The sequence below is a fragment of the Alexandromys fortis genome, unplaced genomic scaffold (genome assembly GCF_014885135.2).
Source record: "Alexandromys fortis isolate MF-2015 unplaced genomic scaffold, M_Fortis_MF-2015_v1.1 scaffold_200, whole genome shotgun sequence".
NCBI classification, from domain to species: domain Eukaryota; kingdom Metazoa; phylum Chordata; class Mammalia; order Rodentia; family Cricetidae; genus Alexandromys; species Alexandromys fortis.
Genome location: NW_026068148.1, coordinates 2,642,838 through 2,668,908, shown reverse-complemented (window position 1 = coordinate 2,668,908; position 26,071 = coordinate 2,642,838). Strand labels below are relative to the sequence as shown.

Genomic DNA, 26,071 nt, shown 5'->3' with positions numbered 1-26,071 from the left:
AAAGTAGTGGAAAGCCACTGGCAGCAACGGGGGTGGGGTGGGGCTAGGGGGGGGATGATGGTCATTGTGCCCGCAGGCAAAACCACCCAGACTTCCTCTTGTACTTTAAAAGATCTTTATATGCTTTTTTTATGCCCCAATTTTCTTTCTTTTTTAAAAAATATTTATTTGTATTTTACATACATTGGTGTTTTGCCTGCATGTACGTCTGTATGAGGGTGTGGGATCCGCTGGAATAGGATATAGTCTGCTCTGTCTGTATAATGTTACTTTGTATGATGTTTTCAGGATGGACTAGTGTTTTATCTTAAGAGTGTCATATAAATGGAACCTTACTACATATAGCCTTTGGAGAATGGCTTTGTGCATTTGTGCATGCAACATAGGGCCTTTTTATTCTTTGTTTCTCTTTTTTTTTTTTTTTGAGACAGGGTTTCTCTATGTATCTCTGGTGGTCCTGAAACTCACTCTAGACCAGGCTGGCCTCGAACTCACAGAGATCCACCTGCCTCTGCCTCCTGAGTACCGGGACTAAAGGCATGCGCCACCACCACCTGACCTCAAAGAATAGTTTTTTTTTTTTAAATTTTTATTTTTGAAATAGACTTTCTCTGTATAGTCCTGGCTATCCTGGACCTTGATATGTAGACCAGACTGTTCTTGAACTCACAGTGTTCATACATTTTGCCTTTCACACATGCTTCTTTTGAGATGCATTCAAATTGTTACCTTTGTCAGTTGTTTCCTTGCTTTCTCTCTGAGTCATTTTCCACAATATACATTGTCCAGTTTCTTTAGTCTTTTTTTTATCATTTAAAGGGACTTGTGCTGAATCTATATTTTGGCTATTACGGAAGTGCTGTCAACATTAGTGTGCTCATTTTCACGGAAACATACATTTTTACCTCGGGATGGTAAATACTCTGGAGCAGAATTATTGGGCCACAGAATACACAGTTTTAGCTGTCTACACTTTTATAAATTTACTTTTCATTGGATTTGTTTACTTGATATCTAGTTTTGTGAGTTCTCCAAAGGTATTAATGACACACAGGGTACATCAACCACTCCCGGGCAGATCTCATTTTCAGGAGTTTTTCTTTTTGGGGTGATGCAGTTTGTTTTTCAGATTTTGGGGGTTTTGTTGTATTGGGCCTTTAGTTTGTTTGAGAAAGAACTTAAAGTTGGGTGTGTAGAGGGGAGGCGGAGAGGAACTGGACGAACTTGGGGGGAAGAGAAGAATATGATCAAATATACTATACAGCCCAACTTTCCTGAAGTAGTCAATCGTTTTATATTTCCCATTGTTTCCTACAACGAATAAGCCCTCCAGTTTCTTTCCTTTCTGTGTAACAAATTCTGCTGTGGTGTTTTAGCAATTCTGTTTGAAGGTGCTGGCAATATTCCGCTATTCTCACATAGTATTTACACTGTGGCCAAAAGCACATGAGCATATCAATGTGGTCTGACTCTGAAGTGTTCTGTTTTGATGACTGATGGGTCTGTTCTTGACCAATGGCACATTGTTTTGCCTGCTGTAACTTTAAAATCAGCTACTGTCCTGGTTATTTCTGTCCCTATGTCCTTTCCATGTACATTTTAAGATCAGTTTATCCATATACACAAAACATGCTGCTGGGAGTTTGGTCAAAAGTGCTTGGAAGCTGTAGATGATTTTGGTGCGAGCTGCAGCCTTCCCTCTGTGGAGCTCTAGGTTCTAACCAACTAAGTTCCCAGAGCACAGTATGAACTAAAATTGTGTGCAGGAGGGTTGGAGTGATGGCTTAGCCAACTTAGAGTACTTTCCACTCCTGTAGAGTATCTGTGTTGGGTTCTAGTATTCACAAGGCGGCTCACAACGGTTGAATTCCAAGGAAATCTGACACCTTCTTCTGGCCTTGGGGAGAAACAGGCACTCAATGTTATACACACATACATGCAGGCACACACTCATACACATAAAACAAACAAACAAAACCAAGTCTCATAAAAAAAAAAAAACTGTCTGCAGAGGAAGCGTGAGTGATAGTAGTAGTTGCTCTTTTGTATTTTTCTTTTACCAGGTGGCCAGTCAGATGTAGCTAAAGAGGAGACAGAAGAGAGGCTGGAAAATGAAGTTTATTTCGTTTGGAAAGATCTAGTACTCTCAGTGGGGCCACATGGAAAAGACATGAAGATGAAGTGGTCAAGAAGAAGGGACCATTTAGGCCACTGTCCTTGAGTAGTCTTTGGGAAGGCAAGACAAGGCAGAGCTGGGTAAAGGGTTCAGGGCTGACTAGCTTGACTTATTTCTATATGCTTTAACTGAGGGGTGGATTTGAGTTGGCATGGCACCAGGTCCTGGGATGTGAAATGGAGAAGTGTACTCAGAGTAACTGCGGCTATGGACTGATTAGTTTACATACCAAAGATTTGCCCACAACTGAGCCCTTTTGTCTTTAGGACTAAGTCTCCAGAAAGGACATACTTTCCCTAGTCAGAAAGGTTATGGGGAGTACATGCTTGAGTGTGTGTGTGTGTGTGTGTGTGTGTGTGTGTGTGCATGAGTGCGTGAGTGCGTGAGTGCCTGCGTGTGTTTGTGTGTGCAAGCACTGGGAATAGAACCCAGGACTGTGCACATGAAACATATGAAGCAAGTGATCTTTCCTCTGCCATTCCTCTCTGTTACACACAAAAATAATTAAAATATTTTTTAAAAGACCTCAGACAGTCTTTCTAGATTATAAAACAAAAAGGTGACTAGTTATGCAGGACATACGTAACACTCATGCCATGCATGAAGATGGGTAAGAACTAATTATACAGGATACATGTAATGCTCATGCCTTGCGTGAAGATGAGTACAGTGACAAAAATGGAAGTTTGAAACTTATTGCCCACGTGATCTTGGGCAACTCAATTATTTAGAGTGTTTGTTTTCTCAGTTATGAAATGAAGAAGATAATGATCATTATAATGAAACCTAGGTAAGCTGAGTGTGGTGGTATACACCTTTAATCTCAGCACTCCAGAAGAAGAGGCAGATGGATCTCTGTGAGTTCAAGGCCAGCCTGGTCTACATAGTTCCAGGACAGCCAGAGCTACATAGTAAGACCTTGTCTTGAAACAAATAACCAAAACAAAACAAAATAAAAACCTAGGAGGATTGAATTAGATATCTTTGAATACTTAGCCCAGTGATTTACAGATGTTCAATATTTTTGTAATTATTTATGGCAAAGTCCATTTTATGTATTAAATATAATTCACGTTACACTCCCCACTCACCTTGTATAACTGAGTTTTGAGAACTTTTTTATTCTTTTTTTATTATTTAATTAAAATTTCTACCTCCTCCCCTCCTCCCATTTCCCTCCCACTCCCCCCATCCACCTTCCCCTCCCTCTCCAGTCCAAAGAGCAGTTGGGGTTCCCTGCCCTGTGGGAAGTCCAAGGTCCTCCCTCCTCCATCCAGGACTAGGAAGGTGAGCATCCAAACAGACTAGGCTCCCACAAAGCCAGTATGTGCAGTAGGATCAAAACCTAGTGTCTTTGTCCTTGGCTTCTCAGTCAGCACTCATTGTCAGCCATGTTCAGGGAGTCCGGTTTGATAACATGCTCCATCATCAGCTAGCTGGCCTTGGTGAACTCCCATTAGATCAGCCCCACCGTCTCAGTGGGTGGGCGCACTGATATAAGGTAGTGATAAATGCTGGAAATTTGAAGTGTGATGTCAAATAGATTTGAGTGAGTCTTGGCATTGAGCATGTTACCTTTTTTTCCTGAATGAACTTTATTTTCACATCAAAATGATGGAAAAGTCAGAGTGCCTGCTTAGAAATTTGCTACCAGAACTAGGTGAGAGGTTCATACAAAGCGATTAATGTGATACTTTCCTGAAGTGTATTAAGTGAACATTATGATCATTGAGGCCTTGGTGACAAAGAACAGCAGGAGGAAGCAGATTAGCTGGGATGAAAAACAAGTCTCAGGATTTCTGTGCCATATTATGGGGCTGCGCTTGAATATTCCTTGGTTGTTGGGCCACTTTTGTGAGCAACAAGAGGAGCACCAAATGTCTAGATGCAGGCGTGTTCAAACTTTTGATGCCTGGATACAACATTGTCATCTACAAAGTTCTCCTTTGAAAAAAATAGCAAAAGACCCAGCATTGTGTTTTATGTTCATGACTGCTCGTTGAACCACATCCTAGTTATACTGGGCAAGTGCAGCCCATGGCCCAAAGATGGACACACCTAGTAGGGTTCTTCTTCAAGATATCCTGTTGTCCTAGGACTAGTATGTGTGTGTCGGGGTGGAGGGCAGGGCTCAGAGGTCATCTAGCCTCTTCAGTTGTGTGTGTCTTCCTCAGCTTGTGCTGAGACATACAGGTCAGTGATGGTTGGCCATGAGCGTCCAATAAGCTTTTCTTCAGGAGGAACAAACTCATATTCTTTGCCTCTTTCTCAAGAACTGTTTGCCCGGAATGCTGAAGAAAGCTAGCTGCTTCAATCCCTTCTCAGAACCTCCCAAGAAGGTTTATTCCTGGGTTCTTTGTTCTTGACATAGGAAGTATGGATAGTATGCATTTATTTACTTCTTCTTTTTCTTCTTCTCCTTCTCATTATTATTATTATTACTGGTTTTTCAAGACAGGATTTCTCTGTAGCTTTGGAGCCTGTCCTGGAACTCGCTCTGTAGACCAGGCTAGCCTCTAACTCACAGAGATCCGCCTGCCTCTGCCTCACCAGTGCTGGGATTAAAGACATGCACCACCACCACCTGGCAGTAGTACTCATTCAACAAGTCTGGTATTAAGACCTGGAAACACGATCTTCTGTTAGTTTCTTTTCCTGTGGCTATGTTAAAATACACTGACAGAAGGAACTTAAGGAAGAAAAGGTTTATTTTGCTCCCAATTCCATGTTCTAGTCCCTCAGTGTCAGGATGTCAAGGATGCAGGTGCAGCCAAGAGCAAAGAGCAATAAATTAATACATGCAGCTCAGTTTCCTTCTCTATTTTACACAGTCTAGGATCCCAGGCCAGGGAATGGTCCTGCTCACTCATGGTGGGTCTTTCTGTCTCAGCTAACCCAAGTTTGATAGTCCATCACAGGCATTCTCGAGTTAACGTTAACCCGGAGAGTTCTTCACAAGCGTTCCTGGAAGCTTGCTTCCTAGATGTCACGTTGACTACACGGATCCTCATAGACAGCTCTCTAGCTTGTACCAACGCTTTCTGTCTAGGTCTTTGGTGGAAAGGCTGACCGTAGCTCAGTAAACAAGCAGTCGCCTTCTAATAAACTGGCTGCTATAGTAACAACAAGCACTTAACTGCTGCACTTCCCCTTTTCAGACAAATGCTGCAGCAGTTAGAAGCGTTGGGTGGGGCTGACAGAATGTTTAGGAAACAGACTACAGGTGAAAGGTCCGTTGGAACCAACGCGTGTTCAGGAAGAGTTTGGGGATTCTGAGGTAGTATGTGTTTCAGGTAATAAACACAAAATATACCGATTTTCATCTGCTTTGCATTTGGATGAGCTCTGGGGCTGCTTTACACAGAGGGCTGCTTCTTACACATGTCCTAGTTCAACCTCAAACATTTCTTCTCTCTTGTGACCCGCTGGTCTTCTTTCTCCTACAGGTTACAGATGCACATGCTGAATGGAGCTCTTCTGGCGTTGCTGTTTCCTGTGGTAAATACGCGGCTGGTAAGTCGTCTCTCCTAAGAGTGAATCAGCAACATCTGAGTCAGGAGAACTTCTTTGCTACCCATTGTTTCTCCTAAATCTTTGCCCTTATGGCCGCATGATTTGAAGTTGTGAATATCTGTTGATGTTTGCCAGTCGTGTCTATAGTTAGTGGAGGCTTCGTGGAGCAGGAGTACTGTGTTAGACTTGCACTACAGCATGGGTTTAGATCAGAAGTAGAAAAACCAAAACTTTATATAGAAATTGGAGAGGTTCTATGGAAGTAAATGGGTCTAAGTCTTCACCCTTAGGCTGAGACTTGTAGATGTTTTAAGAGGTGCAGTGATGTAGACTAACATGCCAGGGAGCCTCAAAACTTGTCTGTTTTACTGGAGACCCTCGCGAGCAAGCAGATTTCTTATCCATCCACTCAAATCCACAGGGCAGAATGGATCGCTTCCTCCACCTCCCCCTTCAGGAGATGGAGGAGCTAAAAGGCTGGGGGAATAGTATACTGTCTAGACTCCTACATGTGGTGCTCCTGAAGTTAGTGAGACACTCATTCAAAGTCCAGGGGACAAGTATTTTTAAACATGACTAATACAGCTTTTTGCTTTCACGACTTAAGTTTGCCTTTCTGATGAACATTATAGCGTTACCCTTGAAATGGCAATTCCACTTTCATAGCTTACAAGGTCTTTTGCTATGCTAGGCTGTTTTTTTTTTTTTGGTTTTTCGAGACAGGGTTTCTCTGTAGCTTTGGAACCTGTCCTGGAACCAGCTCTTGTAGACCAGGCTGGTCTCGAACTCACAGAGATCCGCCTGCCTCTGCCTCCCGAGTGCTGGGATTAAAGGCGTGCGCCACCACCGCCCGGCCGCTAGGCTGTTTTTGAGGTAGGTACATAGGACAGCTATTACAGCCTCTTGCTTCATAGAGGAAGAAACTGATACTCAGGATGTCACCTGAATTGTGACAGTTAAGACCAGAGTCTGAGCCTCTCAGTCCTAATGTCAGACTGCATGCTGTTCCTTCTACATCATGTAATCATCTTCACTCCACAGATGCTCCTCAGTACTGTAAATTGTGCTGGTCTAGATTTATATCACATAGCAGTAGGAATTAAAAGTCAAGGTTCATATAAATCAATGAATTTTGAACCTTCTCACTAGACTCCAGACTCATTAGATTATTAGCTGTGGTTATGGCTTTAGCTCAGTGCTAGAAGGTCTGCCTAGTCTATTCAAGGGCCTGGTTCCCACCCCTTGCACTACGAAACAAAGAAACAAGCAAATAAGGAGGCTCACGAGGTCCCACAGGCAGAGAAACTGGTTGGCGGGACAGTAGCAAACAGACCCCCAAGTGATATCAAAGCAGGGCTCCTCAGACTGTTCCCAGAAAACCCATGTGTTAGGAACTTCTAATTCAGTTACCCTAAGTGTATAATTTGAAGTGTGGTCTGAAATTAAGCATCAACTGGGTGTTGCTTATTAGAAATGTGGGGCTTCAGGCCCCACCGCAGATTCCCTGTTTCTGAATCTACTGAGATGGTACCCTAGATGACTTAGATCCTTTCCCGCAAGGAGCCCTTAAGCACCTTTTATGTGAAATGAAAAATGGCAGGCAATGTTGTTCCTCAGTTACTATGCAGGGTTTATTCTGATCCCTGTTCCCTTATGGATGGCATGGGCAGGAACAGGTTGCATCAGAGGCACGCTTGCTCTCAATTCTATGTTCCGCATAATATAATTTTCCTGAATTCGGGCCTGCTAAATTGTAGAATCCTAATTCATGCCTTGGGACTCCATGGGAGAACATATACTTCTGGTATACAAGACCCTGGATTCTTTCCCCAGTACCAAACAACCAACCACCTTAAAATACCTCTCTCTTGGTCCTCAGAACAGAGGGCATAATGTATCACAGAATGGCGGGGATAACCCACATTAACAGAATAAACTTGTACTTGCTGACTTTGTACCCCATCGCTCTTAACCTGCTGTGGCCCAGGGATGTGGAGCAGAAGTTGCTGTCTGCCTATGGTAGGAACATCTAAGGCTTAGTTAGGAAAGCACCTACTGCTCTCTTGTGCCATCTCCCATCTCCCTCCTCACCTGAGTCCAGCTTCCAGGAGAAGCCAGGTGACACAAAAGCTGCTGTCTTTCTATTCCTCAGCTCTCTCCGCTACCAGGCCCAGTAAGGGGGTGAAGGTACCTCAGAAAATCATTCCCTGGACTAATGAAGCCAGTGATTCTGAGTTTGAAGGTTACCCCCCCCCCCCGAACTCTTGCTAAACAACTTGGGCCACTTGCCTTTCTGTTCCCAGTGAAAACCTTGTAGAATCCTGAGTGCCAGGCAGAAAAGTTCAGACTACCATTGAAAAAGGAGGAGAATGGAAGTCCCAGGGGGCTTGGTCACACACCTGAGGGCATCTAGGATGCTGGTGGCGAGGTGTTCATTGAGACAGTCTTGTTAACTGCAATTGGGTGTCTCACCAGGTCTCCTGATGTCCTCAGCTTGTTATCAGTCGCTACGGCAGCAGCAACCTCAGCTGCCACTTCTTGAGGGCCTGTTTTATGCCAGGTGCTGCTGTAACTGTTTTGCATGAGTGGATTTAATTAATCTTTTCAGCTTCTGAGGCTGTGTTCAGTTATCATCTTCAAGGTCAACATGCCAGAGGGATTGGCTTCTTTAGGCCTCTTTCTTGGGCTTGAAAGTAGCAGCCATCATATGTTTAATCTCATGATTTCTTGGTGTGGTTAATTACTCATGAAGACATCTATCACATTGGATCAGAACACATTCTAATAGCTTACTTTTACCTTAATCTCTTCTTTAAATTCCTGTCTCCAAATATACTCACATTCTGAGATACGAGGTTAGGATTTTGACATATAAATGGGGGGTTGCAGAGGACCTTTGATCCATGATGACTGGACTGTCTTACACAGATAACCTTGTTTCATCTCTGCCCCCCTTGATGTTTTTTCTATCCCTGGCTTCTTTCTTCCATCCCTTTTCCCTTCTCCTCTTCCTCCTTTTCTCTCTTTGCTCCCCCCCAATCTCTTTTCTTTTCTTTCCTTTGTCATGGCATGGATCAGCTACTATAGTAAATAATGCTTTCTAAATAAATGTCAAGGTAGAATCAACTAGCTTACCAAGAATGTGTATTACTTTGTCTGTCACTGAAATTTCTTAAGACATGAGTCCAGTCACCCTAGTAAATCTTTTTTTTCTTTTTTTAGTTTTGCAAAAAAAAAAAAAATTTTTCCGCCTCCTCCCCATTTTCCATTTCCCTCCCCCTCCTCGCACACATCGCCCCTCCCCCCACTCTTCTACCCCCTCCCCCTCCCCCCATTCCATTCCCCCTCCCTCTCGAGAATGAAGAGCAGTCCAGATTCCCTGTCCAGCGGGAAGTTCAAGGTCCTCCCACTTCTATCCAGTACCAAGAAGGTGAGCATCCAAACAGGCTAGGCTCCCACAAAGCCAGTTCATGTATTAGGATCGAAACCTTGTGCCATGTCCTTGGCTTCTCATCAGCCTTCATTGTCCGCCATGTTCAGAAAGTTCGGTTTCATCCCATGCTTATTCAGTCCCAGTCCCACTGGCCTTGGTGAGCTCCCAATAGATCAGTTCCACTGTCACAGTGGGTGGGTGCACCCCTCGTGGTCCTGACTTCCTTGCTCATGTTCTCCCTCCTTCTGCTCCTCATTTGGATCTTAAGAGCTCAGTCCGGTGCTCCAATTTGGGTCTCTGTCTCTCGATCCATCGCCAGATGAAGGTTCTAAGGTGATATGCAAGATATTCATCAGTATGGCTATAGGATAGGGTCATTTCAGGTTCCCTCTCCTCAGTTGCTCAAGGTACCCTAGTAAATCTTTACCCTCCCCCATTCTAAAATAAAGCTGACCAAAGCTCATGTCTCCTTCTGCATTTGTCTGTGAAATTGGTATTGAGCTGGCTCTTTCATATAGTCAGGGCTCCTCTTGAACAACTTTGGCCTTTAGGGCAGCTGACTTTGCAGTGGTCAAGTTAGATAGTCTTCAAATGAGAAACAGGGAGGCTGGCCCTTCTTGCTTAGACCTGATGATGGTCCAATTAGGCAGGAATAGCAGCTTTGACTTCTCTTTTGCCTTTCCTTCTTGGCCCTTTGTCTTTTTAATCTTTTTTTCCTCATTAGCAATGAAGAAGAAGCAAGAAAAAGGACTAATTAGTGGTGTGCCCATCCTATGACATGCACGAAGACAGGGTGAGAGGGAGGTGGAAGAGGTCACCATGGTCAGCTGAAGGATTTGAGGTCATCAGTGACTTTCCGTGGGAACTCTTCTGCCCCATGGCTAATTGCCAGCAGGGTCTTCAGATCTAGAAAATGCCCCAACTTCAGTCCTATGGGTTTCTCCATCTTTAAAGCTAACACCTTAGAGGAAGGGCCTCTATTTCAATGGACCAAGTTCCAAGAAAATAAGTGCCCCTTATAGCTAGGATCTAGCCTGAGATGAAGCATCTTCAAGGCAGTTTGCAGCGCTGTGTCCTTTTGCTTCTTGAAGGCAAGCAGAGGAAGTTCATCATGAACCACTGGTTAGATTAGTCAGGTGCCCATAGCTTGTGTGATTTTATCTCATCTTCTGTTCCTTACTCTCTACTCCCTCCATCTCTTTCTCTCTTCTTGCTATCCCATGCTTCTTTATTTAAGAACAAAATGATGAATGATTGACTCATGATCATTGGTATCACTGAACTTTCTCTTCCCTTCAACTACCCCCCAACACTTCCTGTCCCCCTGCCCTTTTGTGCTTCCAATCCCTCCTCAGTAACTGAAGAACTTATTAATCCCCAAACTGTGGTGGTAAAGGCTCCAGGTTCTCTTGATCTACCTCTTCTGTTTCCCTCTGCTTTCCGCATCCCTGGGCAGGGCTAATGCTTCAGTTTGAATGTATCGGAGAGCCTAGGTTAGTGAAAGGAGTAGATGAAAAGGCTTCATTCTTGGGGAAAGGGATCTCAGAGTAGAGCATGGTGAAGTGGGTGTCCCTGTTCCTGGAGTACCAAAACTGGGCCCCGGCGACAGAAGAAAGTATTGAAGCCTCCCTGGGAAGGGAGATCTGAAGCCTTATGCTCTTCTCGTTGGGAATAGTCAATGCTTGACTGCTCCCCTGCCAATTACAGAAGCACACCGAGACTATAATTTTCTCTAGTCTTCACAGCAATAGAAACCCTAACTAAGACACCTAACTAAATTATCTTCTGGTAAGGCCAAGCAACCCAAAAGTGGCATCCATGGAGGATGGCCATGGAAGTTGACTAGAGATGTGATTACCAGCTACCTCCAACGCTGGTAATCTGGCCCTGAAAAGAGGGACTGGGCCCACGTGGCATCCTTAGCCCTCTGCCTGTTCCTTTTGTCTGCTAACTTCCATGACACTTCCTTCTCTGTGTGAGGTGTTCTGAGCAGCAGAGAGCAGGCATAGAAAACAAGCTTAAGACATTGTATTGGCCCTTTGCCAGATGGAAGAAGCTAGCATGGCCTGTGCCTGCATTTGCAGACTTCTGTCTTCTACTAGGATTGTAAGGAGAGTGATAATGATCCTTTTCATCCAGCTCCTTTCTTCTCCAAGGCCTGAAGCCTCTAGTATATTATTATCTCATTATCCAAATTGCCCGGTATTGTGTATCTGTCTTTGTGGAGCTATTAGATTCATTCCCTTTCCCACCCCTCCCCCCTTTCCCAGTCCTCCTCTTTCCAGTGGTTCTTTGAAGTTCTCCCCACCCTCAGCCTCAACAGAACTTCAGAAACATTGTCACAGTGTTCTGGGGATGCAGCTTTGCTGCCGGCACACCTTGTCCCCATGTGTGTTTCCGGGACTGCTTTGCTGTCAGCAGTGCAAATAGGCTTGAGAATCTCACTCTCTGCTAATTGGCACATTGAAACGTGCTAATTGACCTGGAAGAGTTATTTGTGTGACTGAGAAAATGGAGCTGCTTTTAAAAGTTATACTTTGGATTTTCGATTTGAGATGAGGACAGACTATCTTTTCGGTTTCTTGAGGGTACTTAAAGCATCAAAAGCTTGATTTCAAAAGAGGCCTTAAATTGCTGAAGCATTGACTGAGGCAAAATTGTTCCTTCGCTTTCTACAAAGGATAATGTGTATTCAATCAGATAAATGCAGTGTGTCGGAGCCGTGGGGTCTGTTGAAAAGGGTTTGAGGCTCCCACGTTTAACTAAATTCTACCCTCATATTTGGGTTATAAGTATAGTAATGATTACTAAAAAAAAAACTAGTCAGAAGAAAATAAAAAAGGGGGGATTGTTTTATGCTACCAACCTTTAGTGTTATCACCCAAGGAATAAGTTGTACCGAGGACTTATGTGTCTGTCTTTTCATACTTCGCTCTTGCTCATACCTGCAGATAAAGATTTTCATAGTTCTTAGATTTCTGGATTATTTGAGATTAAGTTTCTTCCACAGTTGAGATTTTATTGTAAACATTATTTCAATGTATTTTTCCTATAACCTAAAACTAGACAGTCAATAATCTCATTAGACACACACACACACACACGCAGTTCTTTTCCATGCTTGATGATTAGACTGGATCATACATTGTAAGTATTCTCTCTCTGTGAGGGTGGACAGTGTCTCTTGCTTTCTGGCTAGGCCTTGCAGGGCCTCATGCTCAGAACTTTAGAGATACCACAGAGAAGAATAATTGAATATTTAGGGCCTAGAAATGCAGGTCTGTATGATGCTGAGACAGGAGGGCCACAAGTTCAAGGCCAGTTTGGGCTTTATCTTGAGTCCAAGGATACTCTGAGCAATTTAGTGAGACCTGTGTCCAAATAAAAATTAAAAAGGGGGCTAATTCAGTGCTGGAATGCTTGGTTAACATGTGGGAGATCCTAGATTTTACCCCCAATACAAAAAGAAGACTTGAGATTGGGAGGTAACATGTTGGTAGGAGTATAGTGGGGATGGACAGGGGAAATTGTGGGTAGATATGATCTTAAGTGTGCATGAAATTCTCAAATAGTCAAGAAAAAATTTTAAAAAAGATTAAAAGACTCACCATCAAATCTTCCATCATATCGAGAGAATGTCCTGAGGTCCCTTTCATATGTTTTGGGATCTTGGGTTTGAAGAAAGAAAGATGGTAGAGATCTTTTCTAGGTGAGTTACTTTTTTCAGCCACTTAAAATTCTTTTTATTTCTGTGATTATAACAAAAGACAAAGTTATTACTGAAAATGCATGCAAGATAGTAAAACAGAAAGATCATTATCAATGCGTAGATGGTTCTCCCTGTAGATTACAAACGAGTTCAAGAGGCTCTTGTCTAGTGTGTGTGTGTGTGTGTGTGTGTGTGTGTGTGTGTATGTGTGTGTGTATATAGTATATATGTGGCTATATTAGAGATTAATCTTTATTCATACTGGGCAAGTGCAGACATCATTCATCATAGGCAATGAACTTTTGAGCTCCATCCCGGGGCTTGTTTTCTTTGTTAGTTTTTCTACATTTTATTTTATAATGCCATTTCACTTAGTAGTCGAGGTAGGTTTGAATTTTGAACCCTTCTAAGTAGTTAGGATTATAGGCTGGGCCACTTGGCTTGGATATATGATTTTTGAATGTATGATTTTTTGATAAAATTAATATATGTACAGTGCAGAGAAAAGGAAAATACAGAAAAATACTCAAATCAAGCTGAAATTATGGGGCAATAATGATGGCCAATGATGGTCATTTCGTGTTCTAGAAGGGCCTTTTTCTCCTCTGTCGACATCACAAGTGCCCTGTGTGGAGCCAGCCTGCCTGTGGCTTTCTAGTCAGTTCCTGTGGGTATAGCCACATGACCTTGCGTAAGGTAGTGAGTGTCCTTGTGGTCCTCATTAGTTTATCCGTAAGTTCTGCTGTGCCTGTGCTTCAGGAGGCTCATAGTTAGCTGGACCTGCCCCACAGGAAGCTGTGGAAAAGCACCCCGTGGGGAGGGGCCACTACTACTGCTAATATTATCTCAATAATTCTGAGGAGGCCTCCTGTGGTGTGCTGTTTTTAACGTTATTCTGCAGCATTTTGGCCTCGGCTCCCTGGCTTACTCAGGGTCATGAAGGGGGTTTTGTTTCTGAATTAGCCTTGCTGAGTGAGATTAAAATTCCCTGGCAGGGATCCTTGTTTGCGCTGATGAACACTACTCGTATTTTTTGAGTTCTGTTTAGGGGCAGTCTGTTTGGTTGGGAAACCAGCCAGCCCTCCCCCTTTCCTTCCCTTCTGACAGGTAAATTAGGCCCACTCCTGCTCCTACCCCCTATCTCTCTTTTTTACTACCTTCCTCTCTCTTCTCCTTTCTCTAAAACAAAATAGACAGACCTATTAGGTAGGTCAGAAGTCCAAAGCCAGAGGCTGAGAAAACTACTCAGGGACTGGCATGGTTGGAGTCGCATGTCAGCCTATTTGCTTTCTGAGCTCATGGTGGCTTGCCTTGGCTCTGTAGGACACAGTCCTCTTTGTAGTAAGAGCGGCGGGGCTGCTTCCCGCCACCCGGCTAGCTTTACTCTTACTTGAAATAATTACACGGAAACTGTATTCTTTTAAGCACTGCCTGGCCCATTAGCTCTAGCTAACTCTCACATCTTGATTAACCCATTTCTAATAATCTGTGTAGCACCACGAAGTGGTAGCTTACCAGGAAGGATTCTAGCCTACATCCGTCTGGGGTCAGAGAATCATGGCGACTGATTGACTCGGCTTCTTTCTCCCAGCATTCAGTTCTGTCTACTCCACCTACCTAATTTTCTGTCCTATTAAAGGGCTAAGGACGTTTCTTTATTAACCAATAGACAGATGACCCTCCTCCATCTCTTCCTGATTATCTTTTGGTTCACCTGGAGCTACTGTTCTAAATGTTGATCTTTTAAGGGTGGTGCAGGGTCTTATGTGTCCTTGCTTGGTCTCCAACTCACTATGTAACCACAGATGACCTTGAACTTCAGATCTCCTGACACACTTCTCAAGTGTGGGAATAATGGCCATATATACTGCCATACCCAGCTAAGAGATGCTTCTTCCTGTGGCAGAGGTCTTATTTACCAAGTTACTTCTTTCTTTCCAGTCTGTAGATTGTTGATTGTCAACCCTGACTGCACAGTTCAGATTCCCAATGCTCCTTTCAAAATGTACCAGTGGAGAAGTGGGGATATAGCTCAGTAGGATGAGTACTTGCCTTGCATGCATGAAGTCCTGGCTTTGCTCTCCAGCACTTCACTAAAATGAAAACAAACAAACAAACAAAAAAAACCAAAACAAAACAAAAAAAAAAAAACAAGCAACAGCAAAATGTGACACAAGCCCTTGATCCTGGCGCTGAGGATCAGAAGTTCGTAGTCATCCAGAGCTGCATCAGAGTCAGCTTAGGATGCATGAGAGAAAGCAAAGCAGCACACCACTGAACACAAAGGACCACTGACCATCCCACTGAGCAGCCAGGGGGGCTGGGCTGCTCTAGTCCCAGTTTGTCTCCAGCTGGACCTGAGGTTTTTGGAACGGTTCAGTTCACCTCATCTAGCATCAGATAGCCAAGTAGGATTGGTGGTATTCATTCTCTGTACCTCCTAAATATGGCATGGAGTGAAAAATATTAAGAAAAAGAGGGTAGATAAGAGCTTTGGAAAGTCAAAAGTACTATGGAATGGACTCCTTGGCCTTCTGCCATCATTCAGTAATATTCTTGGAGCATGGAATTAATTGAGGTTCAACTTACATACAACAAATGCATCCTTTTTTATTATTTTTCAAGACAGGGTTTCTCTGTGTAGCACTGGCTGTCCTGGAACTAGCTCTGTAGACCAAGCTGGCCTCAAACTCACAGAGATCCACCTGCCTCTGCTTACTGAGTGCTGGAATTAAAGGTGTACACCACCATGGCCAGGCTTGGTGTATTTTCATTGATCATGCTTTCAAGGTTCATTCATACTACAGCATGGAATAATATGTCATGTTTGTGAGCATATAATATCTGTGTGATGTTTTATTTAGCTAATCAGGCATTGATGTTGTTTCTTTTTTTGGGCAAGTATGGCTGATGTGCTGTGCACACTTGTTTAATAATAGATGTCCATTTAGGTGTGTACCTTGAAGGTAGATTGCTTCATCATAAAGTAACTCTGTCTAGGACTCGGAGGAACCTGCCAGACTATTTTGTACCAGTTTATAGCCTCACCAACAATGAATCATTTTTAAATTCTTCACATCCTTACAATCTTCTGTTTGTTTCATTAGAGCCTCAAATGTGGAATATCATTGTGGTTTTGATTCCCCTGGTAAACTAAATGATGTTGAATGCCCTTCCATGCACTTGCTAGCCATTTTTATACCTTTGAAGGGTTATTTTCAATGTTTTTCATTTTTCATTGAGTTGTTTTTTATTATTCAGTTTTAAGAATTCTCTAAATATTAGACCCGTAGTCAGACATATAATTAGAAAAATTTTTCTCTTCTTCTATTGGCTGTTTTTTTATTTTATTTTTGCTTGTTTTGTTTCTAATTTTTGAGAAAAGATCTTATATATTCCAGGTTAGCCTTGAATTTGCCATGTAGACAAGGATGACATTGAACGAATCCTCTTGCCTTCATCTCCATTTCCCAAGTGCTAGGATTACAGGTGTTCGCTGTCACATCTGGTATCTTTGCATTTTCTTGATTATGTCCTTTTAACTAAACATTTTTTAATTTCAAGAAACTCTAATTGCCTTTGATTTGGCTGTCCTGTGAAATAAATATACATTTAAATTTTTTAAAAAAAATTCTAATATATCGCCTTTCAATTTGGTTGCTTTTACTTTTTGGTATAACATGAAATGTATTATTGGCTAAGATGCTGAAGAGAGGACACGTAAGAGCCTCATAAGGTCAGTTCTTACTTCGGATCTATGATCGTGTTTGAGTGAATTTTTGAATATGGTGTGGGTCAGCAGTCTAAAGTCATTTTTTAATATATGAGCATCCAGTTTTCTTTGTGCCATTTGCTGAAATGACTGCTTTCACACTGCCATCTATGTCAAAAGTCAGCCAAAAATAAATATCAGGTTTATTTTGGAATTATCAGTTCTATCCTGTTTATCTTTGTCTTGCCTGATATAAATGCACTGTACTGTGTCACTCACTGTCTCATGAGATGAGGCTTGATATTGTTTTGTTTTTAGATAGAATCTCTCTGCATAGCCCAAGCTGGCCCAGAATTTTGGTTCTCTTTACCCTCCCAAGTGCTTGGATTATAGATTCACAACGCCATGCCTGGTGATGGAAAGTTTGAAAGCTGTGACATAAATGGTTTTCAGGATGGTTTTAGTTTTTCTGAGACCCTTGGTTTAGCATAGAATTCTTCTGAAGCAGTCAATAGAGAATTTGATAGAGATTGCATTGAGTCATTTTAGAAGCTTGTGCATCTTAAGAATATTAAAACCCCTAATCCATAAACACAAGGTATCTAAGCATTCTATTCTTTAGCTTTCAGTGATACCTAGTTTAAATGAGATGTGTAGGGTATATGTATAGGATGTATGTTTCTTTTGTTAAATTTGTTCCTATGTATTTTATTCTTTTGTTTGTTTTCTTAAGACAGGGTTTTTCTATATAGTTCTTGCTGTCCTGGAACTAGCTCTTGTAGACCAGGCTGGTCTCCAACTCACAGAGATCCACCTGCCTCTGCCTCCCGAGTGCTGAGATTAAAGGCGTGTGCTAGCACCACTCAGCTCCTGAATGGAATTTTTTTTTTTTTTTTTTTTTTTTTTTTTTTTTTTTTTTTTTTTTTTGATTTTCGAGACAGGGTTTCTCCGTAGCTTTTGGTTCCTGTCCTGGAACTAGCTCTTCTAGACCAGGCTGGCCTCGAACTCACAGAGATCCGCCTGCCTCTGCCTCCCGAGTGCTAGGATGAAAGGCGTGCGCCACCACCGCAGGCTCCTAAGTGGAATTCTGAACTTTTAGATTGTTTACTGCTACTCTGTATAAATGCACCTCAATCTTCATGCTGATTTTGTATCCCCTCACCTTTTAAGATTTAGTTATTGCCTCTAATACTTTATATATCGGCTTCTAAGGATTTTCTATGACAAAATCATGTCACCTGTGAATGGAAATACTTCTGCTTCTTCCTTTATAATCAGGAAGCATTTTCTTATTTTCTTTGCTCAGTGGTCATAGCTGGATCCTTCTAGAACAGTGTTAAACATAAGTAGCAGAAGCATAAGGTTATATGCATTCCTAACCTTAAAGGGAAGCCATGCTGTCTTTCATCTCATTAAGTAACTTGCGTGCAGTGTTTGTAGATGTCCTTATCACACAGAGAGATTCCTTTTTTAACAAACGTTGTTAGTGAACTGCGCATAATGTAGCTTAATATGGGGAAAGCTAGTCATTGCTGAATTTGAAATAAGTGAGAAAATATCAGTTCTTTAAAAGGCAGCTATTATGATGATTCAGAGATCTGAGCAAGCTGTGTTCAGATTAAAATATGGAATTCTGTGTGAGGCGGTTGTGTACACCTGTAATCTCAGTACTTTGGAGACAGGAGCAGGAGAAATATGAGGTTGAGGCTACCCTGGGCTACATACCAAGATCTTGTTTTAAAACCTGAGAGTCTAAGCATATGTAAATAACTATTCCAAGCAGATAGCTTCTGTGAAATATTGTAGTACTATATTGTAATGAGGCACATAAGGTGAAATAAAATGCCACTTCAGAACTGGCATATAGTTGATCTCAACAAATAACTGTGATATGACTACCACGCTTAGAAGGGATGTATGAGTCAGCTTAGGCTTTCATAACAAAATGCAGTTGACAGGATGGTCAAACAAACAAAGAAAAATTCTAGTTCTGGAAATGTGGAGATGTGCTTTTTGAGTGACAACATGCTAAAGGGTTTCTTTGGCTTGCTGGCGGTGACTTCTCACAGTGCAAGAAAGAAGTCAGTTCAGTATAAACTAGTCTTTAAGGCTCTTTCAAGGACACCAACCCTGTGTTAATGTTTGTGTGTAACTGGAAGTTTTTTTCCCCGCCCACAAGTTCCCAAATAACCATTCTAAGGCTTAATAGTAATTAGAAACTGGCCTGTTAGCTCAGGCTTATTACTAACTAGCTCTTACAACTTAAATTAACCCATTACTATTAGTCTAAATTTTACCATGTCACATCTTGCTTCTCCTGCAGCTGCTGGCATCTCCCTCAACTCTGTTTTCTTTCTCCCTGTATTCAGTTTGACTTTCCTGCCTACCTACATTCTGCCCTGCCATAGGCCAAAGCAACTTTTTTATTAACCAATGGTAATAAAAGATTTTCACAACATACAGAGGGGCATCCCACATCATCTGTGTTGGGTTTCTGTCACAGAGATGATGGACCTGAGACAATCATCTTATAAAAAGCAAGTATTTATTGTGGCTCAATAGTTCAGAAGTTTGAGTGCTCATGATTGTCTGACTTTTGCTTTCAGGCCTCTGGCAAGACAGAGCATTATGACTGGTGGTGTAAGAGCTTCCTCACAGCTTGGCAGCTAGGGATGGGGGAGAGAGAAGAGAAGAGAGAGGGATAAAGAATCAGAGGAGGAGGAGGAAAAGAAAAGAAGAGATCCCCATATTTTCTTCAAGTACAGGCCTCTAATGACCTAACTTGCTTCCGTTAGCAGTGATTCTCAAACCTTCCTAGTGTTGTGACCTTTTAATGCATATTGTGGTGACCTCCTTTTGTTGTTGCTTCATAGCTGTAATTTTGCTATTGTTATGAATCATAATGTAAATATCTGTATTTTCTGATGGTCTGTGGAGATCCTTGTGGAAGGGTCTTTTGATCCCCTACAGGGTTGCGATCCACGGGATAAGAACCACTGCTTTAGGCCCATCTTCTAAAGATTTACCACCTCTTAATACAGTCAGAGTCTGGTAACTAAGTCTTCATGGAATTCTGGGAGACATTTATGTCAATACTCCCAGAAAGAGCCTTGGGTGGGATGCTTTGTCTCATACATCTGGGACCCAGAGTCAAGTGACTTGAGACCTGAGTACAAACCAAACCAAGACTTTGGAAAGTTGAAGAGGAGAGAAGTCCCTTCTAAGTCTTAGGAAATAAGGCCAATGGAAAGACTGTGGTGAGATGAGTAAGACACTGACCCAGGAAGAAAGTTTGGGGCAGAGAAATGTGCGAAGCCAGGAAAACTATACAGAATGCTATACAGTTATGACCATGGACGTGTGCATGTAGCGTCGTCTGTCTGTAGGTTTTTATTAATTAGTATTTTAATTGTATGAATTTATGGGATATAGTATAATTTGGTATGTGAATTACTGGTGTGTAATGATCAAATCAGTGCAAAGAACATTTGTATCTCAAATATTTAAAAAGGTATGATGGTTCATATCTTTTAATTCCAGCACTGGGGAGACAGTGGCAGGAGGATCTCTGTGAGTTTGAGACCAGTCTGGTCTACAGAGTGAGTTTCAGGACTTCCAGGGCTACATAGAAAGACCTTGTCTCAATTTTTTTCAGTTGTCACATAATCATATATATTTATAAGGTACACTGATATTTTAATATACATATAATATGTAATGATCCAGTTGGCTATTTAATATTTCCTCATTACACCTTTGTTTGAAGATTTATATTATAGAAAATTGAAAGATGTATCCTTGTGCATCTGTCTCGCGGTTTCAGCAGTTGTCAACTCATGGCTCATGCTTTGTTTAATCGGTGTACTTTACTCTTTCTCAAGTCTACCTTCATCCAACATAAATAGCTATTCTTGAATATTTGGGAAAAGAATTCATGTAATTTGAAATGAAAATATAAGGATGCACACATTACAATACCATAATCATAGTTAGAATAACAATTTCTTAATATTACACATCTTTTCAGCAGAACACATGCTTTCAATGTAGACAGGCTAGTGTTCTGGGATTTGTTCTATCGCACCAATAACTTTCTGATAGTCAGTTTCATATTGTAAGATGATAAAAAATCTTATCATTGTTCAGTAAGACAAAGAATATGAGATACATATTTCAAGTTTCACACATTGTAGTAAATGTTCAATAAAGCTCACCTAATGTTATTAGTAATATAAAGCACATTAACTGTCATTAAGGTGCCTTTGAGAATCATTTGGCTTAAGATCAGTACTCATACTTAGAGCAGAGCAAATGGATTCTTTTTGAAAACAATAATAAAAATATTTAGAAAGTGGTCCCCACCAAACTACCAAAGAGCACTGGTATAAACTGGAAGTAGATCTACAAATAACAGCATCCTTACCATCTGCTGTCCGTGGCTCTCTCCCCACTCCTCCAGGGTTTCTGCTCACCATGGTACTATGATGTAGATACTGAAAACTTCTTCCATTCCCTGGAGGAGACAAGAGCATGTAGGCATGGGAGTTTCCAATGTGGGGAGCTATTCGGGGTAGGAAAGGACACTGCATTTGAAGGGGTGTGGGTCTCCAAGTGAAGCTCCTTGTTCCCTGTATAACCATGGACATGAAGCGCCCCCAATGAGCCACCCTGCTTTCTGGCATGGGATCTGGACAGGAAACAGATTCACTTTGCCGTATTGTCCTTGGAAATCCCTCTTGCACTGAGATGGCCTGCTCTAGGCATCAGCTGAGATCTTTTTAATAAAAATGAAGCCCAAAGGAGAAATGATAAGGTATCTGATTTTAACCCAAAGTGAGAGAACAGCAGATGTTTCATTCTGTCTAAGGGTCTGAGGGAGAAAAAGCAATTAGCAGCTGCTACTGATTTAGCAACAGACACCTGCTAAATGAAAATCTGTAAACCCGGCCAGGCTTGGCACCAGAAGCATGTATACTGCTTCTCAAGCATTTCTGGGAATTGTAAATTATGCTGGCATAAAATGGCAAGCAGGGGGCTCAGAGAAGCTCAATATGTACATCTGGACCAGGAGATTAGTTTTCTAAGATGGCAGCAACTTAGATACAGCCTCTTTGATTGTTGGCCAGAGAACAAGAAGAGTGGATGTATGAGGTGCCTGATTACTCTGCGTTTGACCTGGCTATAGGACAGCTTCTGGGCTGGGAATTCACCAAGCAGTATTCCTATTCCTTCTACTATAGGAAATGTCTCAGAATCAAATAAACATAACTCTGGGTATTCTTAGCTTTACTGTTATTATTGGATCTACACATGATCTAAATGCCTATTTAACTTTTGCTTTCTTTGATTTGGTTGGGAAGGAAGCTTCTCCATGGCCTCTTGCCTTCCAGGAGTCTTTTCCAAAGGCATATTAACTATTGATCTCCCCCATCTGTTTCCCTGAGACCTACAGTAAAAACAAACCTCGGGAATATAGAGCTCCATGAAGAAGGCTTTAGGGATTTGCAATATGTCAGATGTGTGTATACATGTTGGGGTAGAGGAGGCAAGCTTCCACATGGAGGGGTAGTCAAGGCCTAAGTAACTTGAAAGGTCACCTTGTCAGGGCATCTACTTGGTATTGAAACAATTGGGTGACTCCCATTTGTGCCTCGTGGCACATTCACTGTATGCATCTGCCATTTCACAGTCTTTGAGCTAGGCTAGAAGTCACCTTTAGCTGGGTGAAAGAGATGGGCCCTGTGTTGTTTCCAGGCTGAAGGGCCGACCCTTACAGAACATGCCAACCATGGATTCACTCAAGTTGTGTTCCCATTCTACCCTTGACTCACACCTTTGTGGCCGCTGCCATTCAGAAAACTCACTGATGATAGAATTTGTCTCAGTGTTAGAACTGTAAGTCCCTCATGACTGGATAAGTCCTCTGTTAATCAGAGGGAGGATGTCTTGTTCCAACATGATGTGTTCTAAGAGGTCCTAGGTGATAGTCTTTCCCATGATATGCTCGTCTTTTGTTGGCATGAGAAACGCCTGAGAGAAACAGTTCAAAGGAAGGAAGGATTTAGTTCTGCTCATGGCTTCAGTGTGTGCTTGGCTGAATCATTGCTCTCTGAACTTTTGTCAACATGGGGGCACCGTGGTAGATCAGAACTGGTCATAAAGACCAGGAGGCAAAAGAGGGGAGGGAGGAAAGGAGGCTGGTTACAGAGTGTATCTTTCCAGGCTGTATTCCCAGTGACCACTTCTAACTAGTCCTCATGTCCAGCATTGCCTTATGTGTTATGAATTCATAGTAGATAAATCCATTAATTATGCCCAAGCCCTCTGAATCTGGCTACTTTTCAGTGATTTGAATCCGCCTGCTGGGGACCAAACTTTCAACTCATGAACTTTTTGCACCCACTTTATATCCAAACCATAATATATGAACTCTATGAATGAAGGCAGGCAGGACTGTGTATTCCAGTACACACAAAAGAGCATAAGATTACAGTGGCCATGCCATGCCAAGAAGACAGCATTCTCTATCATACCTCCCTTCTTCCAGTTCTTATACCTTTCCCGCCCTTTCTTCTGCTTTTTAGGCATTGGAGGAGTATGAATTAGCTATATAGATGCGTCATTTAGGGCTGAGCTTCCTTTTTTTAATTTGGGGGTATGTCTGTGTGTGTATAGTATGTATATCTGGTGCATGCATGTGAGAGTGTGGGTGTGCACTTCACTGCATACATATGTGGAGGCCAGACATCTTTCTCTATATCTCTCTACCTCATTCTCTTGAGACAGGCTCTCCCATTGAACTAGAACTTTGACTTTTCAGCTAAGTTGGCTGTGGAGCTCCTGGGGTCAACCTGCTTGTTGTATGTGGCCATGCCAGTTTTTTTTATGTTGATAACTGGGATCTGACCTCATCCTCATGCTTCACAGTGAGTGCTCCTACCCACTGGGTCATCTCCTCAGCACAGGGCTAACCTTCCAGACATCGCTTATCACTTCGACCACCATTGCCCACCGTTTGCTTGTATAAGCAGCTCTCTGTCTCTCTGTCTCTCTCTCTGTACACACACACACACACACACACACGCACACGCACATGCACATGCACAGTTATATATAAGGCAATAGCAGTACCTTCTCCACTAAAGCCTGTGACCTATCCAGCCATCATTGAGAGGGGAGGAGCTCATAGAGCCCCACCTCGCCATAAGGATTTATACACGCTTAATAGTTTCTGAGATAGGGAGAGTCATTCTTTTCAGTGGTGTAGCCACTGGCAAGTTGCCCATGCTCCTTTAAATAACCTCTCCCCCATGCTCCTGTATGTAATAAAACTCATTTGGTCACATCAAAAAGGCATGAAAATCGAAATGGAAGAGGGAAGGAATCAGTGTGAGGGGGAGGGGAGTAAGAAACTCCTGCAGTGAATATGATCAAAACACATTCTGTATGTGATGAAATTGTCCTGATGAAGCCCATTATATATGACTAAAATATACTAATAAAATAAGGGCTGGACTGATGGATTGATGGTAAGAATGTTTGCTGCTCACATAAAGCTGCTCATAACCATCTGTAACTTCAGCTCCAGGGGTTTGGATGTCTTCTTTTGGCCTCCAAGGGCACCCGTACTTGTGTTTAAACACCTTTCCAACCTACACATAAAAATAAAGACTAATTTTGTTTCCTTTTGATTTTTTGAGACAGGGTTTCTCTATAACAGCCATGGCTGTCCTGGAACTCACCCAGTAGATTAGGCTGGCCTCAAACTCCTAGAGATCCACCTGCTTCTGCCTCCTGATTGCTGGGATTAAAGACATGCACCACCACCACCCAGATTTAGGAATGAATCTTTAAAACTTAACTAAAAGAGGCTGCTTGGCAGCACACATGTGATTGCTGTGCCTTGCATGGACTATTACATTTTACTTTAGGTTATGAACTGCATGTTGGGATTTTTCCCTTTTATTTTTTTGTAGCCATGTCTTTTTTTTCTGATTTTTCAGCCATATGGTCTTTAATAAACTGATTTATTTGTGGTGTATGTACATGCATGTCCATGTACACATGCTGGTGCGCACGTGGAGGTCAGAAGACAGTCTGTGGCAGTTAGTGCTCTCTTACCACGTGGGACTAGGGGCAAGTGTCTATACCTTTACCTGGTGGCAAGTGCCTTTATACCTTTACCTGCTGAACCATCTTACCAGTCCTTTATAACACTTTCTTAGGAATTGCTTTATTGAGATACAATTCTCACAGCAAAATCTATACCCACTTAATCTATACAGTTCACTGCTTTTTAGTATATTCACTTTTGTACAGCCAAACCACAATAAATCTTAGAATATTTGGATCAGCCCCAAAGAAATCTGTGTCCTTTAGCTAGTGTTTCCATGGTGCTCTAGAATCTCTCCCAAGTATAAGCAACAACTAATTTTTTTTTTCTGCCTCTCTAGGTCTGCCTGTTCTTTGCACTGTGCACCAAAGCAATCATGTAATCTTTGCCCCTTTGTTCTGTCTTCCCTTTCACTCAGCATGCAGTTCTCAAGGTTCCTTCTTTATTACCTACTAATAACATTTGATTATGTGGATGTGCCATTCAAGTGTATGAATACACCATGCTTTTTTATTCACCAATCGATGGGCATCTTAATGATTTTTACTTTAGGCTATTGTTAAAAATGCAGTTATGGAGTTTGAGGCCAGTCTGACCTACAAGAGCGAGTTCCAGGATAGGCTCCAAAGCTACAGAGAAACCCTGTTTTGAAAAATAAAAAAAAATGCAGCGATGGTTATGTGCAACCTTTTTGGGGTAGACTTTTTTTTTTGTCTTTCCTAGATATTTCTCTAGCAGTGTATATTGTACTAGGTAGGAATGTAATCTTACTTATTTACATATAGATCCTAGAATATTTAGTTAGCATCCCTCAACTTAGATGCTTGTTTTAACAAAATAGTTTTTATTCTATCGTTTTAGCTTTTCTTTCCTTTTGTTTTCAGCTTTTCTTTTTAGAAAGCATAGCATTGCTTTATATAATCAGTGTTCATTGGATACATATTTATCCCCCTTTTTACTCATTGCTATGATTTAGATATGATTTGGAGAGCTACCTTCCGTGAACCAAGGCTTCATATACTGAAAGATAATCCTTGTTGTGATCTATTGGGATAGTGGAAATTATGTGCAGCAGTGAGTTGTTGGAGTAGAACCCTTGGAAAATGATGAGTAACTTAGAGTATAGTGCCCATGGTTGAATTGTGATGGCTTTATAAGAAGAGCAAACACTAGGACACCACCTGTCTCCCCCCTCTACCCTAGTCTCTTACCAAGCAAATCTATGCGTTATGACTCTGCCAGCAAGAAGGTCAACACTAGATAAGGTACCTAAATCTTACACCCCAGAACTATTAGCAAAATGAAGACTTTTTTCTTTATCAAGTAGCCCACCATGGGTGATTTCATTAGTCATGAAAAACTAACATAGCTGGCATTTCTTATGATTTTGCACACACACACAGTATGTTATATAT

The 26,071-nt window shown here is 41.9% G+C and overlaps 1 protein-coding gene across 4 annotated transcripts in view; it reads left to right on the top strand.

Moving 5' to 3' along the window:
- The window catches only part of Tmem164 (transmembrane protein 164), a 224,118-nt gene that overhangs the window by 83,125 nt on the left and 114,922 nt on the right, over positions 1–26,071 (top strand). For all 4 annotated transcript variants that reach the window (XM_050127183.1, XM_050127179.1, XM_050127181.1 and 1 more), the window contains exon 4: positions 5,623–5,689. In XM_050127183.1, the coding sequence (XP_049983140.1) occupies positions 5,623–5,689 (67 nt within the window). The remainder of the gene's footprint in view (positions 1–5,622; positions 5,690–26,071) is intronic.